Source organism: Elgaria multicarinata, chromosome 3, assembly GCF_023053635.1.
Source record: "Elgaria multicarinata webbii isolate HBS135686 ecotype San Diego chromosome 3, rElgMul1.1.pri, whole genome shotgun sequence".
Classification (NCBI taxonomy): domain Eukaryota; kingdom Metazoa; phylum Chordata; class Lepidosauria; order Squamata; family Anguidae; genus Elgaria; species Elgaria multicarinata.
Window position 1 is genome coordinate 56,640,738 of NC_086173.1, and position 20,633 is coordinate 56,661,370.

Below are 20,633 nucleotides of genomic sequence, written 5' to 3' on the forward strand. Positions count from 1 at the left end.
GAAGGTCCCAGGTTCAATCTCTGACATCTGCAGATAGAGCTGGCTGCGAAAGGCCCCTGTCTGAAACCATGTAGAACTGCTGCCCGTTAGTATAGGCAATACTAAAAAGAATAAAACAACTTAGTATTGCATATATTAACTGACTTTGGCATGAGGCAGCTTCCTATGTTCCTACTAGTACTATTGTTCAAACATCATCTCTTATTGATGGCTCTGTATGGTTGCTTTAGAACTTGCAGGGCATAACATCCTACTGTTAGGGCAGTGCAGGGCTAGATGGCCTTAAGGCCCCTTTTGGCCATGTAGTTTTAAGACTGCTTAGGATCTAAGTAGTCAGGCTTGGAATTAACTTACATGGAAATGATTGGAACTTGCTTCTAAGTGCTTGAGATTGAGGTGGAAGGCTTTCTTCGTTTTTTTTGTTTCCCCAAACACCCCATTTTTGCAATGCTGCTTGTCTGTAGAAGAGAAGCCAAGTTGTTTCTGAAGTCTATTAGAGTAAATAAGGACTCCAAATGGGGCTTTTCATGTGGATTCTAATGCATTGCCTTGCTTGTTATGACACCTTTCATGTCTATGATAATAAGTACTGGCTAAAATACTGCTTATGGGAAGCTTGACTTCTTTAGAATCCTTTTTATGTAGAGGAATGAACATGTTCATAGTTGTATTGCTCCTTTCCAGGCATATCAGTTTGCTTTGCTGATTACAGTACTGCAGAGAGCATGGAAGAAAACAAAGTGATGGCTTCTTCTTCTCCATTTGAACTGCACCTGGTGCACTTGGATCTCAAGGGAGCTCCACCAAAAGTCTCATACTTGGCAGAGGTAACATTATTAGTCTGTGTAATCAGGGAATTCATGTTGATTTGATTTAGTTTAGTCATGTGACATGAGTTCAGTTTCTTCACTGACTTGTACCTAGAGCATTTTGATTTGTGGGTTCAATTGCATCTTAGAAGTAGTCAGTTTACACAAAAGAAAACTTAAGCTCAGTCTTGTACTCCCAGCAAGAAAGGAGTTAATCATCTCAGAATGTACTTTTAAAAGTGGAAGTATCAACTCCATTTATGCTGGGAAAGTGAGACTGAACTAGAGGTTACTTGGTTTAACTAATTACATCTAAGATTGATTTTTGATTACTCCAGAAGTGTGTGATTTATTTATTTATTTATTTATTTATTGCATTTTTAGCCGAATGATCCCATTTTTAACCAATAGCCGAAGCTCTTTGAGTGGTTTACAAAAATGTGATGGTTGGACTGCTACTGTACCTGTACCTTCCCTCCCTTTCATACAACAGAATTGTTGTTTTAAATGAATACTGTTGTTGTTTTTATACTGTTTTTATGTTTTTTAAATTTTTTGTATACTTTTAATGTCTACTATTTTTAATTGTTGTAAACCGCCCAGAGAGCTTCAGCTGGGGGGCGGTATATAAATGTAATAAAATAAATAAAATAAATAAATACACTAGGAAACACTTGGTCCAGCTCTGAGACTCAAAAGCACACTGCCAAAGTAGTCACTTCCTTTTCCTCTACCAATTTTAATTGTTTACTCACAAATGCTGTGCTATGTGTCACATTGCTACTCTCTTCAGTATGTTGTGCCTCAGATGTGCTACCTAGAGGTCAGGCAACCAAAATAAACTAGGATATCTTATGCAATGCCATATTCTGACTGCTACTACAGGAGTACCAGTGATCGAGGTACTAGTTGTATTACTTCAATCTTGGATATTGTGGCACAGAACCACACCATACCTGGAACTGTAAAGAGTGGTTGCATAAGAAGTGACATTGCTGTGCAACTCCTGTGGCTCTTTTGTGCATCTGTGGTAAATTGATTCATGGGTTCCCTACAGTTCAGATACAATCTTCTTAACCTATTGCCCAAATCCTCTCTGTAAAAAAGAATTCTTGACCCCTAAAAATTGCAGTTGTGTTCCTGGAAGAGCTATTTGCAATTCTTCATGCAGTGGTTCCAGTGGTATTCTAGAACTCAGTTCAATTTCTCCTTCCTCTGCTGTAAGAACAACTGATACTTGCATAGAGGAAAACTGTAGAGGAAATTCCTATAACCGATGTTTGCTTTTGCTTCAAGTTTATTTCTGCTCATATGTTAAGATACATTGTACTGAGCATTAACATAAGGCTTGGGGAAATGAAGATTTTCTTTTAGGTTGTTCTATTTTCAAACCCTTTTTTATTTATTACATTTGTATACCATGTTTCCAAAGCCTTTCCCTTGTTTCTAAAGATCAACAGCAATAGGCTTTGGTGGCGGCTTACTTAAAGAGCACAATAGATAGGAGACGAGCACCCGAGGGGAGGCTCTACTTCATGTGCATTTCTGTTTTTTTCAGAGCAAAAAGATGGCACCTGGAGCAAGGCCCTCTCACCGGAACTAGGAGCGGGGAAGGATATATTGGGACGGGCTTTCCCTAAGGCAGTGGTCCCCCAGGCACCTCTCTTAGCACCCACCATGATGCCCTTCCCTACTCAATTTTTAAAAAATTAACTCATTGGCCCAGTTCAGAAGACACCTTTAACCATGGCTTTAACCACAGTGAATAAGGCTTTTTGCTTTATTCACCGTGGCTATAGCCATGGTTTAAGGTGTCTTCTGAACAGGGCCATTGTCTTACTGGCAGCTAGGATTGCTATGAAATAGGTTTCTATTGGTGCTAAAACTGTGGGTTCAAAGATGTGTTGGGACTCAGACCGCACCTCTGCCTTGTATTCCGTGTTTGGGGCAGGTTATTTGTCCTTTGCCACTTCTCCCATTTTTAAATTTAATTTATTATTACGTTTATATCCCACCTTGTTTCCTCTTGCAAGGAAAAAGGCAGCTTACATTGCCCTCCTCTCCATTTTATCCTCACAACAACCCTGTGAGGTAGGTTGAGTTGAGAGTGGCCCAAAGTTTCCTGCTGAGTTTCATGGGTGAGTGGAAACTAGAACCTGGATCTCCCAAGTCCCAGTCCAACACTATTTCACCACACTGGCTCTCTGTGGCAGTCATTTGTGGTGGTTCCCAGGAGAGTTTCTCAAATTGCTAAATACTCCCACAGCCCAAAAAGTTGGCCTAAGGGGCTTTAATCTCTCTGAAAATTAAAATGAGTGGTTCCGCGGTGGCTAGAGATTTAAGATGTTTTATGCAACCAACAGATCTTCCCGTTGTTCCATGACCTGGGTGCAAATGGCATTCTCCTTGAATATGAGGATATGTTCCCTTACGATGGGGAGCTGAAGCCCCTCCGAGCAAACGATGCATACAGGTACAGTGCTTTGTATACTGTATTTTGTATTTGTGTTTTTAGATTGTTGGTTGTTTTATTATGTTCGTCATGGTTTTAATTTTTGTGAACCGCCCAGAGGGCTTCGGCTATTGGGCGGTATAAAAATGTAATAAATAAATAAATAATTGGCTAACCTTCTCAGATGAGCAGAGTTTGAGCCTTGGCCTCTGGTTCTCTTGCCTCCTTTTGTAAGCAGAGTTTAAACCTTCAGGGCGCTGTGGGGCAACCCCTTCATGCTTCTAATGACACGCGTACCTGGCATCCTGATTTCCTCTTTCTCTTGGCTCTCCCTCCACGCTTTAGACAGGCACTTGCCATATACATCTGGTGAAGCATTTATTTGGCACCTTTAAACAAAAACAACTTGAAATACGCTAGAGGAGGAGTTGCTTGATGGGCACCACCCAAGCAGCACACAGTTTGAAACAGGAATAACAGTTGCTCCTGAGTTCTTTTAGGAAGGTTGTCATGGAGGATCTGTACCAACTTCAAAAAGGAGGTGGTAAAGAGCCATAGCAGGCACTCTATTCATGCGGAGTAGATCTAGGGGCACGCTTTAAGGGACAGCAAGCATGCAAACTCTAGTGTGAATTGAGTCAAGGAGAATCATAGAATAGCAGAGTTGGAAGGGGCCTACAAGGCCATCGAGTCCAACCCCCTGCTCAATGCAGGAATCCACCCTAAAGCATACCTGACAGATGCTTGTCCAGCTGCCTCTTGAATGCCTCTAGTGTGGGAGAGCCCACAACCTCCCTAGGTAACTGATTCCATTGCCAGAGCCATGGTTCTAAGAGTTCAGAGCCAGCGCCAAGCATGATTAGTAGATGTAAAAGATCTCCTCAGGGTGGCATTACAGCATTTCTAGTGCTGAGTAGTGAGAAAGGGAGCCCATTTCTCACTGTGCAGCATGGCAAGAGGGTGGGGGGACTCTGTAGAGAGGCTGGTGGGCTGGTTGGAGAACCCTGTGGGCCTATGCCTGACACATACAAACTACTGTTAAACACCATTATGCCACCCTTTTGTCCTTTCAGTGGTGGCAAAGTGTTTCAAGGATTTCCATGCTTTCCATGCTTGTATAGACAGAGCCACCTTCCCCAATCTGCTGCCATCCAGATGTTTTTGAGACCATTCACTAGTATGTGTATATGTACTGTATATATGTGAGTGTGTGTAATTCTAAACAGAAAACATGCTATTGAAATGCACCGTTGATAACTAAGCTCCGTCTGTCTTTTTCTAGTCCCTCTGAAATTAAAGAGATTTTAAAGCTGGCAAAGTTGCATGAGTTAGAGGTTATACCTCTGATACAGACCTTTGGACATATGGAGGTAAGCGCCATGTTTCAAGACACTTGGTTTAATTTGTGGGGATGGAGTTGATGTAATTAAGGGGTGGGTGGGTTGCTGCCTGCCAAGTTTACAGAAATGAGATGAGATTTGTTTGTAATAACTAGGTTTCCCCATGTAGTAAGCCTTGATCCTCAGGGAGCTTTAAATTTCCAGCAACATACATGAGGAAAACAGTGATTGAAGGGGGTAAGAATACAGTGTCAGAAGTTGCATGACTGTCATTGGCCATCTACTGGAAAGTTCCGTTGACATCACTGCTGAGGAAATGGCACTACTTCCTTTCTTCTTCCCCCCAACTCCACCAACGTATGCACCACTTCCTTAACTTATTTAAAATCGTATTGATGTACGGTAGTCACTTACACAAATTTCTCCCCCTCTTACCCCATGACATGGGAACAGGCTATTTTACTTCTGGATCTGGATCCACACTAACACAATCATTCCCCCCAACAAAAATATTGCAGGAGATTTTCTTAAAAACTGCAAAGATCACTATGTTCTATACTAGAAATGTGGATGCTGCATTCACAGCCCTGCTGAGGTCTTTAGACACCTTATTTGCTTTGGTTTGATGGCCACATCCGTTCGTTCTTTCTTCTCCTGCAGTTTGTCTTGAAGCACAAAGAATTCTGTCACCTACGGGAAGTGGCAATGTTCCCCAACACTGTGAACCCCCATAGAGAAGAATCCCTGAAACTGGTCAGCACAATGATAGAGCAAGTGGTAGCTGTGCATGGTGATCTTCGGTGGTTTCACATTGGCTGTGATGAGGTACAGTGTGGGGCCTGGGGCTGAAATTGTTTTTGCAACAACCATGGGACGATGCCTTTTAAGGATTGCCATCCCCAGCCACTTCCCATTGCTGCATTATCACTGTCCCTCTGTGGCGTCAGTGTCTTCCTTGACCCTGGTCTTACGGAGATGCCAGCTTCTATCATCACAAAGTAAGCACCGTTGTAATACGCTACATAGTGGCTTACCCAGATACACAGAGATTTGGTTTTCATCTTCAATTTATTTATTTATTTTTAAAAAACTTCATCACAAACTTTAATAATAATAATAATAATAATAATAATAATAATAATTTTATTTCTTACCCATTTCTTACTCCATTCTGATCGAGGCGGGGAACAACAATAAACAATAAAATACATAATACTCAATTAAAACATAATATACATTATTAAAAACGTCATAAAAAACATCCTAAAAACATTTTTAAAACATCTTAAAATTCCACTGGATAGGCCTGCCGGAAGAGATCAGTCTTTATAGCTTTCTTGAATGCTAGTAGACTGTTGTAGCTTTGCATACCGGGCGTCCTTTTTAGCAGATTGTTGTTATGTAAACAGATGCTTTAATGCTAGGGTAGGGAAGGTCTGACTTCCTCTTGCAAGGACTTACCTACACTTTGCTCAGCCACTCTGGTTTCCCGGAACCACTGACAGGAAAGGGGAACGAATGTAGCTGGGTAAAGAAGTGAGAAATGTTTGAATCCTTGGATTCATGATCAGATATTAGCCCATTGGTCTTTCCCAGTGTGTGGAGTGACTTGAGATCATCAGTTGTTTTGTTACAAACAGTACAGTATAATTTGGCTTTCCTGACTCCTAAACATGCAGTAGAATGGACCATGCTTGCAAGACAAAGAAACAGAAGCTGAACTTTTATTTTGGATTTTGTTAGGGCTAATTCATACAACCACTGCAAATTTGGCAGGGGTGGGAGACCTTGCTTGGCACTCCTGGATATGGCAGCACACAGCCAGTCAATCATGGGTGTATCCCATAGGGTTTAACCTTTGTTATGGCACTGTAGACGCTGAAAAAGTGATGTTCGCAGTGGCGTGTCAAAAGCTGAATTTTCTGCACAGCAGAGCCTGCATGTGGTCATCTGGCCACAGGCCAGCATCCCACAGAGTTTCAAGTGGCTGCCCGTGCAGCAAAGTGGCCGGAGAAGTATGTCTTTGGTTGTGCACCATTTTAGCTCAAAAGAATTTTTACAGAACTTTAGCTGGAAAATTGTAGGCAGAGGAGACCTACCCTGCTTTTTCCTCCTCTTATTTATTTATTTATTTAAGGATTTTTATGCTGCCATTCAGCCAAAAAAGGCTCTCATGGCAGCTTACAAAAGTATTTCTTGACACTCCCTGCCCACAGGCTTACAATCTAAAAGACATGACACAAAAGGAAAGGGGATTGGGAGGGAGGAGGAGGAGGAGGGGGGAAAGGAAAGCAAATTCAAGCACTACAATCTTAGTTGCAAAGTTCAGCAGTTACAGTTGACAGCAGGAGGGAGGGGGCTCTCAGCTGGAGCTGGACCCAGGCACGGTGGAGAGATGCCTGGCTGCTGCTTCCTCCCTCACTGGTGGCTTCTCCAGAGACAGTTGGTAGCAGGAGGGAGGGGGCTCTCAGCTGGAGCTGGACCCAGGCACGGTGGAGAGGTGCCTGGCTGCTGCTTCCTCCCTCACTGGTGGCTTCTCCAGAGACAGTTGACAGCAGGAGGGAGGGGGCTCTCAGCTGGAGCTGGACCCAGGCACGGTGGAGAGGTGCCTGGCTGCTGCTTCCTCCCTCACTGGTGGCCTCTGCAGAGGCAGTTGGTAGCAGGAGGGAGGGGGCTCTCAGCTGGAGCTGGACCCAGGCACGGTGGAGAGGGGCCTGGCTGCTGCTTCCTCCCTCACTGGTGGCTTCTCCTCTGCCTCTTGACCTTCCAAGACCAACCATTTATTTATCTCAGCCAAATTTCCCCTTTCCTCACAGTTGCCCTGAGAAAAGGCTGCAGCACATTATAATTGCTATGGAAATACTGCTGAAAACGGTCTCAGTGGGGATTGATTCCTGCCCCCCCCAAAAAAAAACCACCTTGCATTGTTTAGAAGGACTGAGCTTATAGAGCTTGGGCATCCTATTATATGTATACTTCCATTTCACTTTCCTAGTGGCCATGGAGACTCAGCATGGTAGCTGAACACACAGTAAGTACTTCTAAATATTATGGATTGAGCAGGAATCAGTGGCCAAGGAAAAGTTGTTTTCATTGGCACGCCCCACAGCAACTGTAATATGTGCTCCAGCCCATACTCTACAACAGCCAAGAATGAGCAGGTTTCTCCTTGTGAGAGAGCCGCCTTTATTCCCTTCCTCACGATCACAGTGAATAGCATGCTATTGGTGCAGAAAATAAATAAATTACTACACAGAAGTGATGGCCAGCATGCAAATAAATCAAGGTTGTCTTGGTTGGTGCTTCCAGGTGTATTACCTCGGTGAAGGGGAGGAGTCCAAGCAGTGGCTGCAGCAAGGAGAAAATACCATTGAAAAGCTGTGCCTGGCCCACATGAAAGCAGTGGCCAGCCACGTGGTCTCTGCTCACCCCTCAGTAAAACCTGTAGTGTGGGATGACATGCTGAGGGGAATGAGTGAAGAAACACTGCGAGGTACGTTGTCACTGGAGTGAGATTTTAACAGTGGGTTTGGAACACTTGAGCACAAAATGGAGAAAAGTCTTCTGGATGCTATAGATAAATTTATTGTGGAAAAGACTTTTCCACAATACATTTGTTGATAGCATCCTGAGACTTTTCTCCCTTTTTGTGTTCATCTTGGATGCTCACCTGCCTTGTACCCTTGGAACACTTGAGCAGCGTAATTCAGTTCATGGTTTCAAAGATAGCTTGAGAAATGCGGTAAACTCCTGTAAGGGAGGAGATAGATGTTTCACATGCTACAAAAAGTTCTGTGACCGTTTAAATACAGACACTCCCTATAATGCTTTTCATCAGAGGAAACTTTTGCTTCACTGTCCTCCGTCAGTGGCTGCATTCAGACAACACAATAGTCAACAGTGGGGTAATAATAAACGCAACAGTTGTTTATCTGGAGGTACTCCGCATATGACATGATAATAATCAATGGTGGTGTGGATTAGGAGCAGCGTTGAGTTGACTGTTAGTCCATGCTGAGTTGACTCATCCCCCTCTCTCTCCCCACTTCAGTTCTCCTGCTAGTATCCCATCAGCCATTGCTGCTGAAAAACTATCCTGCTAGGTGGAACAGCGGCTGCTGCTTTGACCACTCTTGGCTTGCGACTCTGTGGCTGATGAAAGAACCAACAGTGACCTCCACACAACACAACTCTGCGCAGCGTTTGATTATTTGCGTTGTTATTTCAGCCAAATAACCAATCATTAGTTAAAAAACTCCTGCCGCACAACACGATAACCCATGGTGGGTTAAATAACCAATCGTTGACGATTCAAACCACTGTTGGTTATCGTGGTGTCTGAACCAAGTCAATATGTCCTCCTGAAACTGTGCTATATTTATGGAGGTTCAGAGCAATACTGAAGAAAGTAAGAGATTAAAAACAGTGGGTAACAATATAAATATTTGTAATGCTGCACTTGGCCAAATCTATACGTTGCTTGAATTGTAGTGCTTTGGGGGAAACTAAAAGTACAAAAGGAGACATACTTCATTAAAGTTTGTAAGCATATTAGCAATTATATAATTGACCAAAGTGCACAGCAAAACATTAATTAGAAAGTCCCAAAATATAAAAAAATGCTATTTAAAATGACAGGGAAGGACTGGAGAATTTAGATTAGGAGCATAGTGCAGTCTTGCTAAATTTATCTGAATAATACCTAAAGATACTAACATTTCACGTTTGTGCTGAATCACAGGGGACCATACAGTACTGAACTGCGGGAGGGACTTCTTTCTCCTTCAGTCAGGCTTGTGTTCTGGGCCTTTTCTATAATCAATATGGTTAGAAGGGGTGGGGCTATTGACATTTATTTTGAGTCTTCGGGCACTCTTCTGAAATTATCACTGACTGGACAACAAAGCATTGCAATTACTAGCATTTCTGCTTCTTTCCAGGTTCTGGAATTGCACAGCTTGCAGAGTTGATGATCTGGGATTACTCTTCTGATCTTGATGTAGACAGCAAAGGTTCGTGCTGCTTTGTCTGTTTGCTCAGAGAAACGACAAGGTCTGTCAGTGTCTAAACTTTAGAATAATGCCTGTTATTACCAAGGTATACAGTAACTATTGGATTAATTACAATCTCACAAGTTTTTGTAAGGACGAAATGGGATAACCCCCTGAGCTCCTTAGAGGAAGTGTAGGTTCAAATGTGATCAATAAATGCATTATTTTTCATAACCTCCTTTGCAGGCAATTGTCATTGTGATGTGTTGAGTGGCAGGAGTTAGAGTGATGGACTGGGACCTTAGCTTGAATCACCACTAAATTCACTGGGTGACCATGAGTTGGTAACACTGACCCTATTCAGATCACACGCTAAGCCATGGTGATTAAGCATTTTAAGCTAAACATTATGGCTTAGTGTGTCGTGTGAACCATGACTTAGCATGTTGTGTGAACCATTCCTAACCATGGTGGCTAAATAACCACAGTTTAAACCCTCTCACTAACCATTGGCTGCAAAAGCGTTGGCGGCCTAACCATGGCTTAGCGTGTTGTCTGAACAGGCCCACTCTCTCATCACAGAGCTGTTGTGGAGATTGTGTATGACAGCTTTCCCCAACTTGGTGCCCTACTGTCCATTGGCTGGGGCTGATGGGAGTGATAGTCCAAAACATCTAGTAGGCACCATGTCGGGGGAAAGGTGATGTATGCTGTTGGAGCTTCTTGGAGGAAGGGCAAGATATAAATGAGGAATAAAAGACCTCTTTCAATGAATAGGTGGAGTGGTTAGGGGTGATGCTGGGAGTTGAAGGACATTTTTTCTGTCTAAACATGCATAGGATTGCAGAAAGAATTGTCCCGCAGCCTCTTGAGCATGTTACTACATTTCATCCAGTACCCTCAAAAGCATCCCTTCCTTGCGTGGCTTAGGAAGACTCAGAAGCAGACACTGGAAACAGAAAATCAGCAATAGTAATAAATTGCCAAGGCCATGAGAGTCTACATATCACCTTTTTTGGAGGAGCAGGCACATTCATTTAAGGTCAAGCCAATGCCAGAGCTGAGGAAGTTGGAGAAATACAGAGTCTGGCATGTAAATTGTTGATTAGAAGTTTTTGTGGGTGTTTTTAAAAAAGTGATTGAGAAGTAGCTTTGACAATATGTGAAGTCACTCCAGTTTGGAACTGCTTATAATATAACAACCTGTTATGCAACTAACATGAAAGGGAGTTGTTTTTAGCATGCTTTCACACTAGCCTCTTTTGCATCTTGAAGATGGAGGAGCTTAACCTGTGCTAGTCAACATTCAAAACTCTTAACTAAAATACTTGATTCTGCCCCAGAGAAAGAAATTTAAAAAATAAAGCAGCATTCTCCTAATGACATTGTAGCATTGGATTTCAGATCTCCCCCATTTTTTACTTGTTAAAAATACGCACCTGCTGCTACATATGAGATATAGATCTTGCCGCTTACAATAATCTGTAATCATGAATAGGAAGTGTGCCTATAGGGCCAGATTGGTTGCAGATTTAAACAATTTAGGGTGCAATCTCATGCAGGTTAATCAGAAAAAGTTGTACAACTCCCAGCATTCCCAAGCCAGCTATGCCCCACCTTAGATGCCTAAATTAACAGGGCAAACCTCTAAAGCCATCCTGTTGGTTTAGGTAATGGGAATAAGGGAGCAATCCTAAGCCCCCCAGACATAGCATTGTCCTCTGTTGTCCTGCCATGCATTGGATAGTTCACAGCCTCTGAATTTGGAGGCTGCCTAGTATCCACATAGGGCTATACCTCGAAGCTCTTTTAAGTACGAGCACACCTGTTGTAGTAATTTATGAATGTAGGCCTCAGCTAGACCTAGCGGTCTAGCATGACAGAGGGGTGAAGATCCCGCAATATTTTTCTGTTCACATGCAGCGCGCGACGACCTGAGGGAGAGGCGTCACGCCCGGCATTTTTTTAAAAAGAGACAGGAGCACACAAGCAGTCGTGTGCAAAAGGTAAGTCCTTTTTTTAAAAAAAAATAAAATCCTCCCACTCCACCCCCGATGGGCGCAGGAACCACGAGGAGCTGGGACAAACCACAATGCCAGACCACGGAAAAAACGGGCCTAAAGTGGAAGGCAAGATCCCTGGGCAAGGGAGGGATCATCCCTCCCTGATCCCGGGATCCCCTATGCGTCATGTGGATGCACAGGGACGATCCCGGGGATTGCCCTGGGATAAAGCCCCATCTAGCTAAGGCCGTAGTTTGTACATTATACTTCAGTATACTGAGGCTGTTTCCAAATATGTGGGTAGTGAATTATGATTTTGTATTCTCCAGCTAAGTAACAGAGGTTGACCTGAGTCCTAAACATTCATAGTCCACAGAAACTTTCTAGTGTGACTGCATTTAGGATTGCTGTCTTTTGTGAATTTTTAGCACTGATCTGCAACTTTCTTGTTTTCTTTTGGTGCAAGCCAGACTCAAAGCTGTATCAACAGAAGAGGATTTTATTTTCCAGAATTCTTATATGCTCTGCCATTGAACTGTGGATTTTATCCTCTAGGGTTGTTTTTTTTTTCCAATGTGATGAACATTATTCCTGTCTCTCTTGCCTTCCAGCCATTCTCATAGAAAAGTACCAGAAGTGTAACTTCTCAAAGCTCTGGCTTGCTAGTGCTTTTAAAGGAGCCACTGGAGTAAACCAATGTTTGACACTCGTTGGACACCACCTTAAAAACCACCAGCAGTGGCTGAAAGTGGCTGAGAGCACTCCTTCTGGTATCATCCGAGGGATCACCTTAACAGGCTGGCAAAGGTAACTGAATCTTATACAGATCTGTAGCATTTTTAATAATACATTGAAAATGGCAGGACCTCTCCTCTTAAGAAGGATCCCAAGGCCAAGAGTTTTCAAGTTAAACTAAAACAGCACATCCATGTTTCTATCCCTTATAACAGTGATAGAGAAACCATAAAATATTGAAAACTCAGAAACCAGAGAGGGTCAGTCAGCTCAAGAAGGAAGTTCCACTCTCATGCCTAAATTAACAGGGCAAACCCCTTAAGCCATCTTGCTGGTTTAGGTAATGGTTGTACTCCATACTGGAGAACCAGTGTGGTGTAGTGGCTAAAGTGTTGGACTGGGAGCCGGGAGATCCGGGTTCTAGTCCCCACTTGGCCATGGAAACCCACTGGGTGACTTTGGGCCAGGCACATACTCTCAGCCCAACCCACCTCACAGGGTTGTTGTTGTGAGGATAAAATGGAGAGGAGGAGGATTATGTACACTCCACCTTGGGTTCCTTGGAGGAAGAAAGGTGGGATATAAATGCAATAATAATAATAATTAATAAATAAACAAACCCTGGTTTCTGGTGCTTCTTCCTTCCTTCATCCTGCCCTGCCCCACCTTCTGCTTATGTTTCTAGTTACAAACATGTTCCCCTTCTATCCCCTTCTTCAAATTTCCTGGAGTCCCAGACGTCCTTTTTCGTTCCAAGTCCCAGTTCAGACAAAACCTCACAGCTCTGCAAAGGGAACAAACCAAACACATTAAGTACATGTAGAGTTGCATTGTTTAATTCAGATTACTGGGGGTGGGTGGGTTGTTTTCTGTCACAGAAAAACATATTGGAAAAGCACACGGATATATAGATATAGATAATCTCACATTCTGTGGACTCAACCTATGTGTCCTACCAAAGCTCTTGGAGGCCCTGAAGCTACTGTCTGGACTGCTACAGTACCTTGCCTATATTGCCTCTTACTTAATAGCACTGCATTTTCTTCTCTAGGTATGACCACTTCTCTGTTCTGTGCGAGCTTCTGCCTGTAGGAATCCCATCATTAGCCGTATGTCTTCAGACGCTAAAGAACGGTATAATATGATTCTCTCCTCAGTCAGATCTAAGCTAAGTGCATAGCAGCCGCATTCAGAAGACATCTTAAACCATGGCTTTAACTATGGTGGTTAAGCCAGAAAGCCGGGCTGTGTTCAGAAGACACTTTCAACCACGGCTTTAACCATGGTGAGTAAAGCAAAAAGCCTTATTCACAGTGGTTAAAGCTGTGGCTTAAGGTTTCTTCTGAACACGGCCTGGCTTTCTGGTTTAATCACCATGGTTAAAGCCATGGCTTAAGGTGTCTTCTGAATTGGCCCAGCATTGTGAAAACCATGTAGGACTATTAGCAACAGAATTTGTATATTCCTTTGAAATTGGTTTGAATTCTTCTTTCTAACTCTAATTATCCAGGAATTTGTTTAGTTCTGTAGTTTATAATGGGTAACCACATTCCTTACTTCAGGGGTAGGTGACCTGATGCCCTCCAGATATTTTGGGCTTCAACTCCCATCAGCCCCAGCCAGAATGGCCAGGGTTTATGGAAGTTGTAATCTAAAACATCTGGAAGGCATCAGGTAGCCTACCCCTCCCTTACTTCATTTATTGTCTCATGTGCAACATGTGTGTTCTCCTACAAGTTTATAGATGGGAAGCTGAAGTTGTAATCATGAATTGCCCAGGAAATCTTTGACTCCAATGAATCGTGGGAGTCTGAGGGTCACACCTCAGCCCAGTACTGGTTACTAGACACTAATGGTTCTTAAGGCCAATTAACAGTTCACAGTTAATAGCCATATACAAGAGTAAAAGCTTTGGAAGGTCAGATTTTTGCCAGAGATCTCATATAACCCCCATGTTCCATCAATTTCACTGGAACTTAATTTAAAGAAAGTGTGTTTAGGGTTACCTCCTAAATTCAAAACACACCTATTTATTCCAAAACCTGACTTGCATTTTCCTTATCCTAAATGGCCTGGTGGGTTCTGAGCCACCATTAAGGTATTGCTGTATGATCATTTGTAGGCATGGGTGAGCTAGGGTCGTAATTCCATGCTCATTGATGGGCTGTGGGTTTTATCCATGCAGTTAGAAGACTAAGCCAACACTGGCAGCAGTGTGAAGTGATGTAAACTGCACCACGTCCAGGTTCTGACTTAGCCATTTCTGGCTTTCCTGCCTGCCCTCCACATTGACATGTTCACAAATTCCTGTTCAAAACCACTGTTTTGTTTCCCATTCAAAGTTTTACACTGTAAAAAAGAATAAACAAACCAAATAACTCTCTTTTTGTTTTCCCAAGGTGGCTATTCAGAAAAGGTGAAAGAAGATGTTGAAAAATATCTCGGGATCACGAATTTGGAAATAGACACTTTCATGAGGTAAAACCCCAAGTTCTGGACTGTAACAGTCTTTCTGTAAACAAGTCCATGATGAAACATGCAATCTTAGGTGGGTCTACTTAGATGTAAGCCCCATTGAGTTCAATGGGATTTACTCCCAGGTAAGTGTGTATAGAATTGCAGCTTAAAAGAATCATAATTTAGGATTGAGCCCGCATACAGAAGGAAGAAAGGTCTCTTTGGTGATCACTTTAAGTGCCAGGAGATGAGCCAAACAGTGATGAAATGCTTTCATTCAAAAATTCTTAATCTGGTCTAAATCTGGAATACTGGTTTTGTTAAAAAAAATTACTATCACAGATTAGGTATCCACCTCTCTGTACCTTCTAACATTCATCGATCAGGATAAAATTGCCATTATTCTGTGATACACGGGATGAGAGAAGAGTGAGGAAGAAATGTGCAAGCCCATCCATTTTCAGGAGGGAAACTGGTGTGTGAGAGAAGTATCACCTGAACAGGCCCAATTGGGTTATGGACAAAGTTCATTCTTTCCCAATACTTTTATTTAAGAGCCTTTTGCGCCACTTTTCACAACTAAAAGTCTTCCCAAAGCATGTGAGCTCACAATCAAATCATGTTAAACAAAAATGCTGCAATAAAACTTCATAACGTCCTGTCACTTACTTTGAATGCTCACATGGGTCTTCTTCTTGAACAGTGACATCTCAGGGACTTTCCCAGGAAGTGAAATTCTTTCACTCGTCACTCAAATTGTATTCTACCTCAAACCCTCAGTGGATGAACTTCTGGAAAACAACAGGTGAGGAATTAAGAAGGAAGGCATACATCCAGCATGGTCCATAATTGACCTTATGCTCACATAAAATGTATCTTTCTACTGTGTATTAACTAACCCAAAGTTAACAGTTACCCCTTGATCTCATGCAGCCACTGAGGCTGCAGTCCTATACACACCTACTTGGGAGTAAGCCCTATTAAGCTCAGTAAGGCTTACTTCTGATTAGACATGCATAGGATTATGCTGTAAGATTTATAATTTGCTTCTCTACTCACAAGCGTACATTGAAAAACATTCATCTCATCTTTGTAAACATCCAGATTGCACATATGATTAGATGATTACATGGGGTTAAAGAATAACTGCTCCATATTAAAAGTTCCTTAGTAAAAGTCTTGTAAATTTGAGAACTCAGCGTTGGATCTATGCTATGCCTCTCGTCTATTAAACATGGCGTTTCAATTCATTCACACTCTGATCTGTTTCTAGGTATGTCACAGGCTGGTTCAGCCCTTACCACAGAAAAAGAAAGAAGATCCATCCTATAATGATTCATCATTTTCAGCCAGATGCACTAAGGTAACTCAAGGTCTCTGATCTCTTACAGTATTTGTGTCTTGAAAATTAGCTGGAGGCAGGTGGCTGTAGGGATTTAGAAGGTTCATGACAAATTAGCATTAGGAACCCCATGCTGAGGCGGCTATTTTGCTTTCTATATGGGTTTGAGGATCTGTATTGCTGTGCATCTTGCTCAAAATTATCAACAAATACTGATCGTTCAACTTTCAGCTCCCATACTGTACCTGCAGTATGTACATTCTATTACCAAGCCTTTTCACTTAGCAGTTCAAATATTTGTGAATAGCCCATGACTTCACACAGTTCAGCCAAGTGGTTGAAGGGAAATCTCAATGAGGGGTGACAGGCAACAGCTAGCTTTCAGGTTTTACCTATTTCCCTTTTTCAGTGCTGTTAGTATTCTAACAATGTAGTAATTGAAATACCTGATTATTTGTGAATTTATCTGAGTGAGTGAGTTTGATTGGGCAGATCCTTGAACATCTAGAGACAAGAGAAGTTTATTGGGAAGCTGGAACAGAAGCAGGGATATGGGAAGGGACTGGAGGTTCAGAAGCTGAGTTGTAAAAGGATTCAAGAGGTAGGATTGCTAAGGAACACGAAGTGCAAGAGGCAGGGTTGCTGAGGAACAGGCTCCTGAGAGCAGGGCAAAGGCAGTGGGATATTCCGGGAATGAGGAGCATAAGAAACTGCCTTATACTTATTGGATTTGGAAGATTGTGCAGGGGGAAGAAGCCATCATAGCTTCCCTCCCCACCGTGTGACCATCATTTGCATAATCCTCTGTAATGAGGCGCAGGTTGGTCAGTTGTCCAAACCTGGGGTGGGACACAGCAGGGGTGGCTTCATACCCACTCTACAATCATACAATCATAGAATAGCAGAGTTGGAAAGGGCCTACAAGGCCATCGAGTCCAACCCCCTGCTCAATGCAGGAATCCACCCTAAAGCATCCCTGACAGATGGTTGTCCAGCTGCCTCTTGAATGCCTCTAGTGTGGGAGAGCCATGATCCACGATGTGCAGTAGAGGTTGCAGGGTGGGCATGAAGGTACACCTGCCACACAGTGGGTTCAGATGACACACTGCATGGGGGGATTATGCAAAGAGGTTGCGTGTCCCAGGGCGGGGGGGTGGGGGAAGCAATCATCCGAACACACCAGCTGAGACAGACTGTTGGTCCAACTAGCTCAGTATTGTTTACACCAGGAATGAGGAATGTTTGGCCCTCCATATGTTGGTGGACTGCAGTTCCCTCAGCCTTCACCATTAGTTATGCTGGCTAGAGCTAGTGGGTGTTACAGTCCACTAAGATGTGGAGGCCACATATCCCCACTCCTGGTCTACACTGACTGATAGTGGCTCCCCAGGGTATCAGGGGTCTTCTCTGATTCAAAGCAGTGTCGAATGCTGGCTCTAGGTTTTTGAGGGCCCTTGGGCAGGGCACCCTTCCTTAGTGAGTCTGCCTTCTCACTGCCATTGTCACGAGCTGCTATTGCTCCTCATCCACTTTCTCACCATTGCTACCAGCTGCTTGCTTGAAAGGCAGAGAGCCAGTGAGCCAACAGGTAGTGGCATCTACTGCTCCTTCTCACCACCACTGTTGTCTGGGCCAGAGCAAGAGGCAGATGACCAAGCAGGATGCCATGGTGAAGAGGAGGAGGATCCTGCTGAGCTGTGGGCCCTTGGCAGGTGCCTAACCATGCCTACCCTTGACGCCAGCCCTTCCAACAAGAGACTAATGAGAAAAGGGGTGGAGAAAATCTTGCACAGGTCTAAAGCTAGGAGTAAAGGACATGGAGGGAATATAGGAAGCCGGCAAGGTTTCTAGGCAGAGAGGTAAAGGAGGAAGGGAAGACATAGGACTGAGCATTAATGGGAAAATACCAAATATTTTCGCTACAGATTTTCAGTAAATGCATTATTAATAAATTAGTTATTAGAAATTAGTATTATCCTAATGTCAATGAAAAATGCTTGAACTAAAGGAATGGCCATTGTAATTGCAATAGAGCAGCTTGGGCAGTAGCAGAACAGAAAAATCCAATGGGTAGATGTAGTCTTTGCCATGAAAACATGTAAATTTGCAGTTAGCTGTAATTGATTTTCCACTGTTTAGTATTTGGCTTGTTTTAAATATGACAGTCTCTGATCATGATCAAATAGAAAGTTCACCTGATCTTGTACAGTATGGCAAAACTGCCTTGTCCAGTAAAATGAACCAACAGCCATGCGTCCATCAATACTAAAACGGTACCAGACCAGTAGAAGGCTGGAGAAAACACTTATTAATACAATTCTTAAATATCTTAAGAATATGTGGTGGAAGAAGTACAAAATGGTTGACTGTTCCATTGCAGGTCATCTACACATAATCTTTGCCCTAAGTAAGCGTTAGTTTCTTGGGTAGCCATGAATGGAATTTTTAGCAATGGAATTAGTTTTAATGTGGTTTTTAGCATACAGTGGGATTAGTGCAGAATTTTGAGCAAGATGCACAGTGAAGAGTTTTAGGACAGAAATAGCAAGTGAAATGATCCTGAGACTGGAAGGAACTTTTAGTAGTCATGAATAGGCTACTTCACTCTTTTGCCAGCAAGTGTCTTATCTCATCTGTATTTCCCTATTATTATTATTACCCTATTATATTTTGTAGTCTAATATCAGGTTTTTTGGGGGGAGGGGGGAGGTGTCTAGGAAGTAAAATTAGATTGATCTTACCATCTTGAAACCAAAATGCCACAACTTTGGCTCCTTGTGACATTAGCCAGTTTGGCTTTAGAAGTACTTCTTGATTTGCAAAAAATACATAGCAGCAACTAAGAAATTGTAGGGTATTTTTTTAAAATCATTAAAGGTGTTATGTTCAACTTATTTTCTTTACTGAATTTGGTTGACTCACTCTGTGGAATCCACTGAAGTAAATGATCTCAAACGTTCCCATAGAATCTGCAGCCTTAAAAACCCACTATCTTTTCTTGAAATTCCCCAAACTGTTGGTAAAAGACATCTTCTACCCACAAGAGGTGGGAGCATTAACTCACTTGGATTGTAGCCCTTTTGTAAGTTTTAGCACCTCTTCAGAAGACTCTTGTTTTGTGGCTTAAATATTGAACCAAGAACTACGTGTACTTTACATGGCAGTATCTTCAATTGTATCACTGATTTCTGCCTAGGCTTCTGACCAAGTGGACTACTGTGACCCAGGAGCTACAAACAGCCATGGAAAAGATCTTCTATATGACTGCTGTAGAAGAATGGATGGAGGAGAATGTCCAACCTAGCCTGGAAAGACTTCAAACAACAGTAGATGATCTGGACAGAGCAATACAGGCACTGTCATAGCACTCTTACAAGTGGCTTTGCTTATTTGAGGCTCAACGTGGTACAACTAGCATCAAGCAGCTAGACAAGTGGAGTGTATGTAAATGGGAGAGAAGTTCATCTGATGTCAAGAGATGAGGCTATTGCACTAAATGGCTTGGAATTATGACATTTTGAAGAGAGAGACTCTGGTCCCTCTTCCTCTGAAAACATACCAGCAATCACATTATACACATGTGGTTGTGCAGGTTCCACTGTGTAGAAGTGAAAACAGATGTAAAACTTCCTCATGGTTGTTCTTAGGATAAATCTCAGACCTCCCCAACTAAACACTTGTGCACAGACACTTTACCCTTTAAATAAATCTAAAAAGTTGCACAATCCAGTTAGTAGCACACTTTGAATATCTCCAGTGTGTTATGGATGTTTTTAATCTATCTCTTGCGATACTAGAACCGAGGGCCATCCAGTGGAACGCAATGGTGAGAGACTGACAGACAAAGGAGTACTTCTTCAAACACGGTATATAGTTAAAGGAATTCATTTCCACAAGTTGTGATGTGGCTTTAAAAGTGATTGGATATCAATGGCTTCTAGTCATGGTGGCTATATATTACCTCCTCTCAATGCCAGTTGCTGAGGAACAACATTTGGGAGTTCTAGTCCTCATGGCCTGCTTGTGGGCTTCCCATAGGCATTTGGATGACCACTGTGGAAAACAGGATGGTAGACTACATAGGCCCTTGGACTGGTACAGTAGGGCTATGTTTATATCCATACAGCACTATGTGTATAGCCCAGTGCCTCTGCTCAACTATCCAGGGAAAGTCCTTCTCTATTAGAACTAATGCTCCTAGGGCCCTCTTAGATGCTGTCCCCCTCTAATATACCTTGAAAAGAATCCTAGCTGGAGGGGTTGGTAGTAAGAAGCACTAGTACACCTGTGGGGATATCATTTCTCACTTACAAATTGACACCACAGCAGTGTCCGTACCTTATGAATTTTGTCTCTCTACAACTATCTCGAAGTATCTATTAAGCTGCCTTGCCCTCTGTCTTCAAGAGGGGTGAGGCTTTTTGGCGGGGAGTGGGGGTGATAAGTAGGCATTCATAATTAACTTTTGGAGAAGACGTGACTTATTAGGCACGAATTTACTATT

The 20,633-nt window shown here is 42.7% G+C and overlaps 1 protein-coding gene across 2 annotated transcripts; it reads left to right on the forward strand.

Annotated features, from left to right (window-relative positions):
* The first annotated feature begins 688 nt into the window (after positions 1-688).
* Positions 689-20,580, forward strand: HEXD (hexosaminidase D). 2 transcript variants are annotated; one of them, XM_063120383.1, is made up of 12 exons: positions 689-827; positions 3,173-3,282; positions 4,544-4,631; positions 5,262-5,426; positions 7,911-8,094; positions 9,542-9,613; positions 12,207-12,402; positions 13,382-13,464; positions 14,730-14,808; positions 15,491-15,592; positions 16,061-16,150; positions 19,326-20,580. In XM_063120383.1, the coding sequence occupies exons 1-12, from the start codon at positions 726-728 to the stop codon at positions 19,492-19,494; spliced, it is 1,440 nt and encodes a 479-aa protein (XP_062976453.1). In that variant the 5' UTR covers positions 689-725; the 3' UTR covers positions 19,495-20,580. The 2 variants fall into 2 exon arrangements, with proteins under 2 accessions (XP_062976453.1, XP_062976454.1); XM_063120384.1 differs by having other exon boundaries at positions 16,061-16,160; positions 19,326-19,394.
* The last annotated feature ends 53 nt before the right edge of the window (positions 20,581-20,633 follow it).

Bases quoted from the DNA above. Each gene is read 5' to 3' on its own strand.
- HEXD (XM_063120383.1), top strand. From the start codon at position 726: ATGGAAGAAAACAAAGTGATGGCTTCTTCTTCTCCATTTGAACTGCAC. The intron at 3,283-4,543 runs GTACAGTGCTTT...GTCTTTTTCTAG, and splicing joins CGAGCAAACGATGCATACAG to TCCCTCTGAAATTAAAGAGA. The intron at 15,593-16,060 runs GTGAGGAATTAA...ATCTGTTTCTAG, and splicing joins GAACTTCTGGAAAACAACAG to GTATGTCACAGGCTGGTTCA.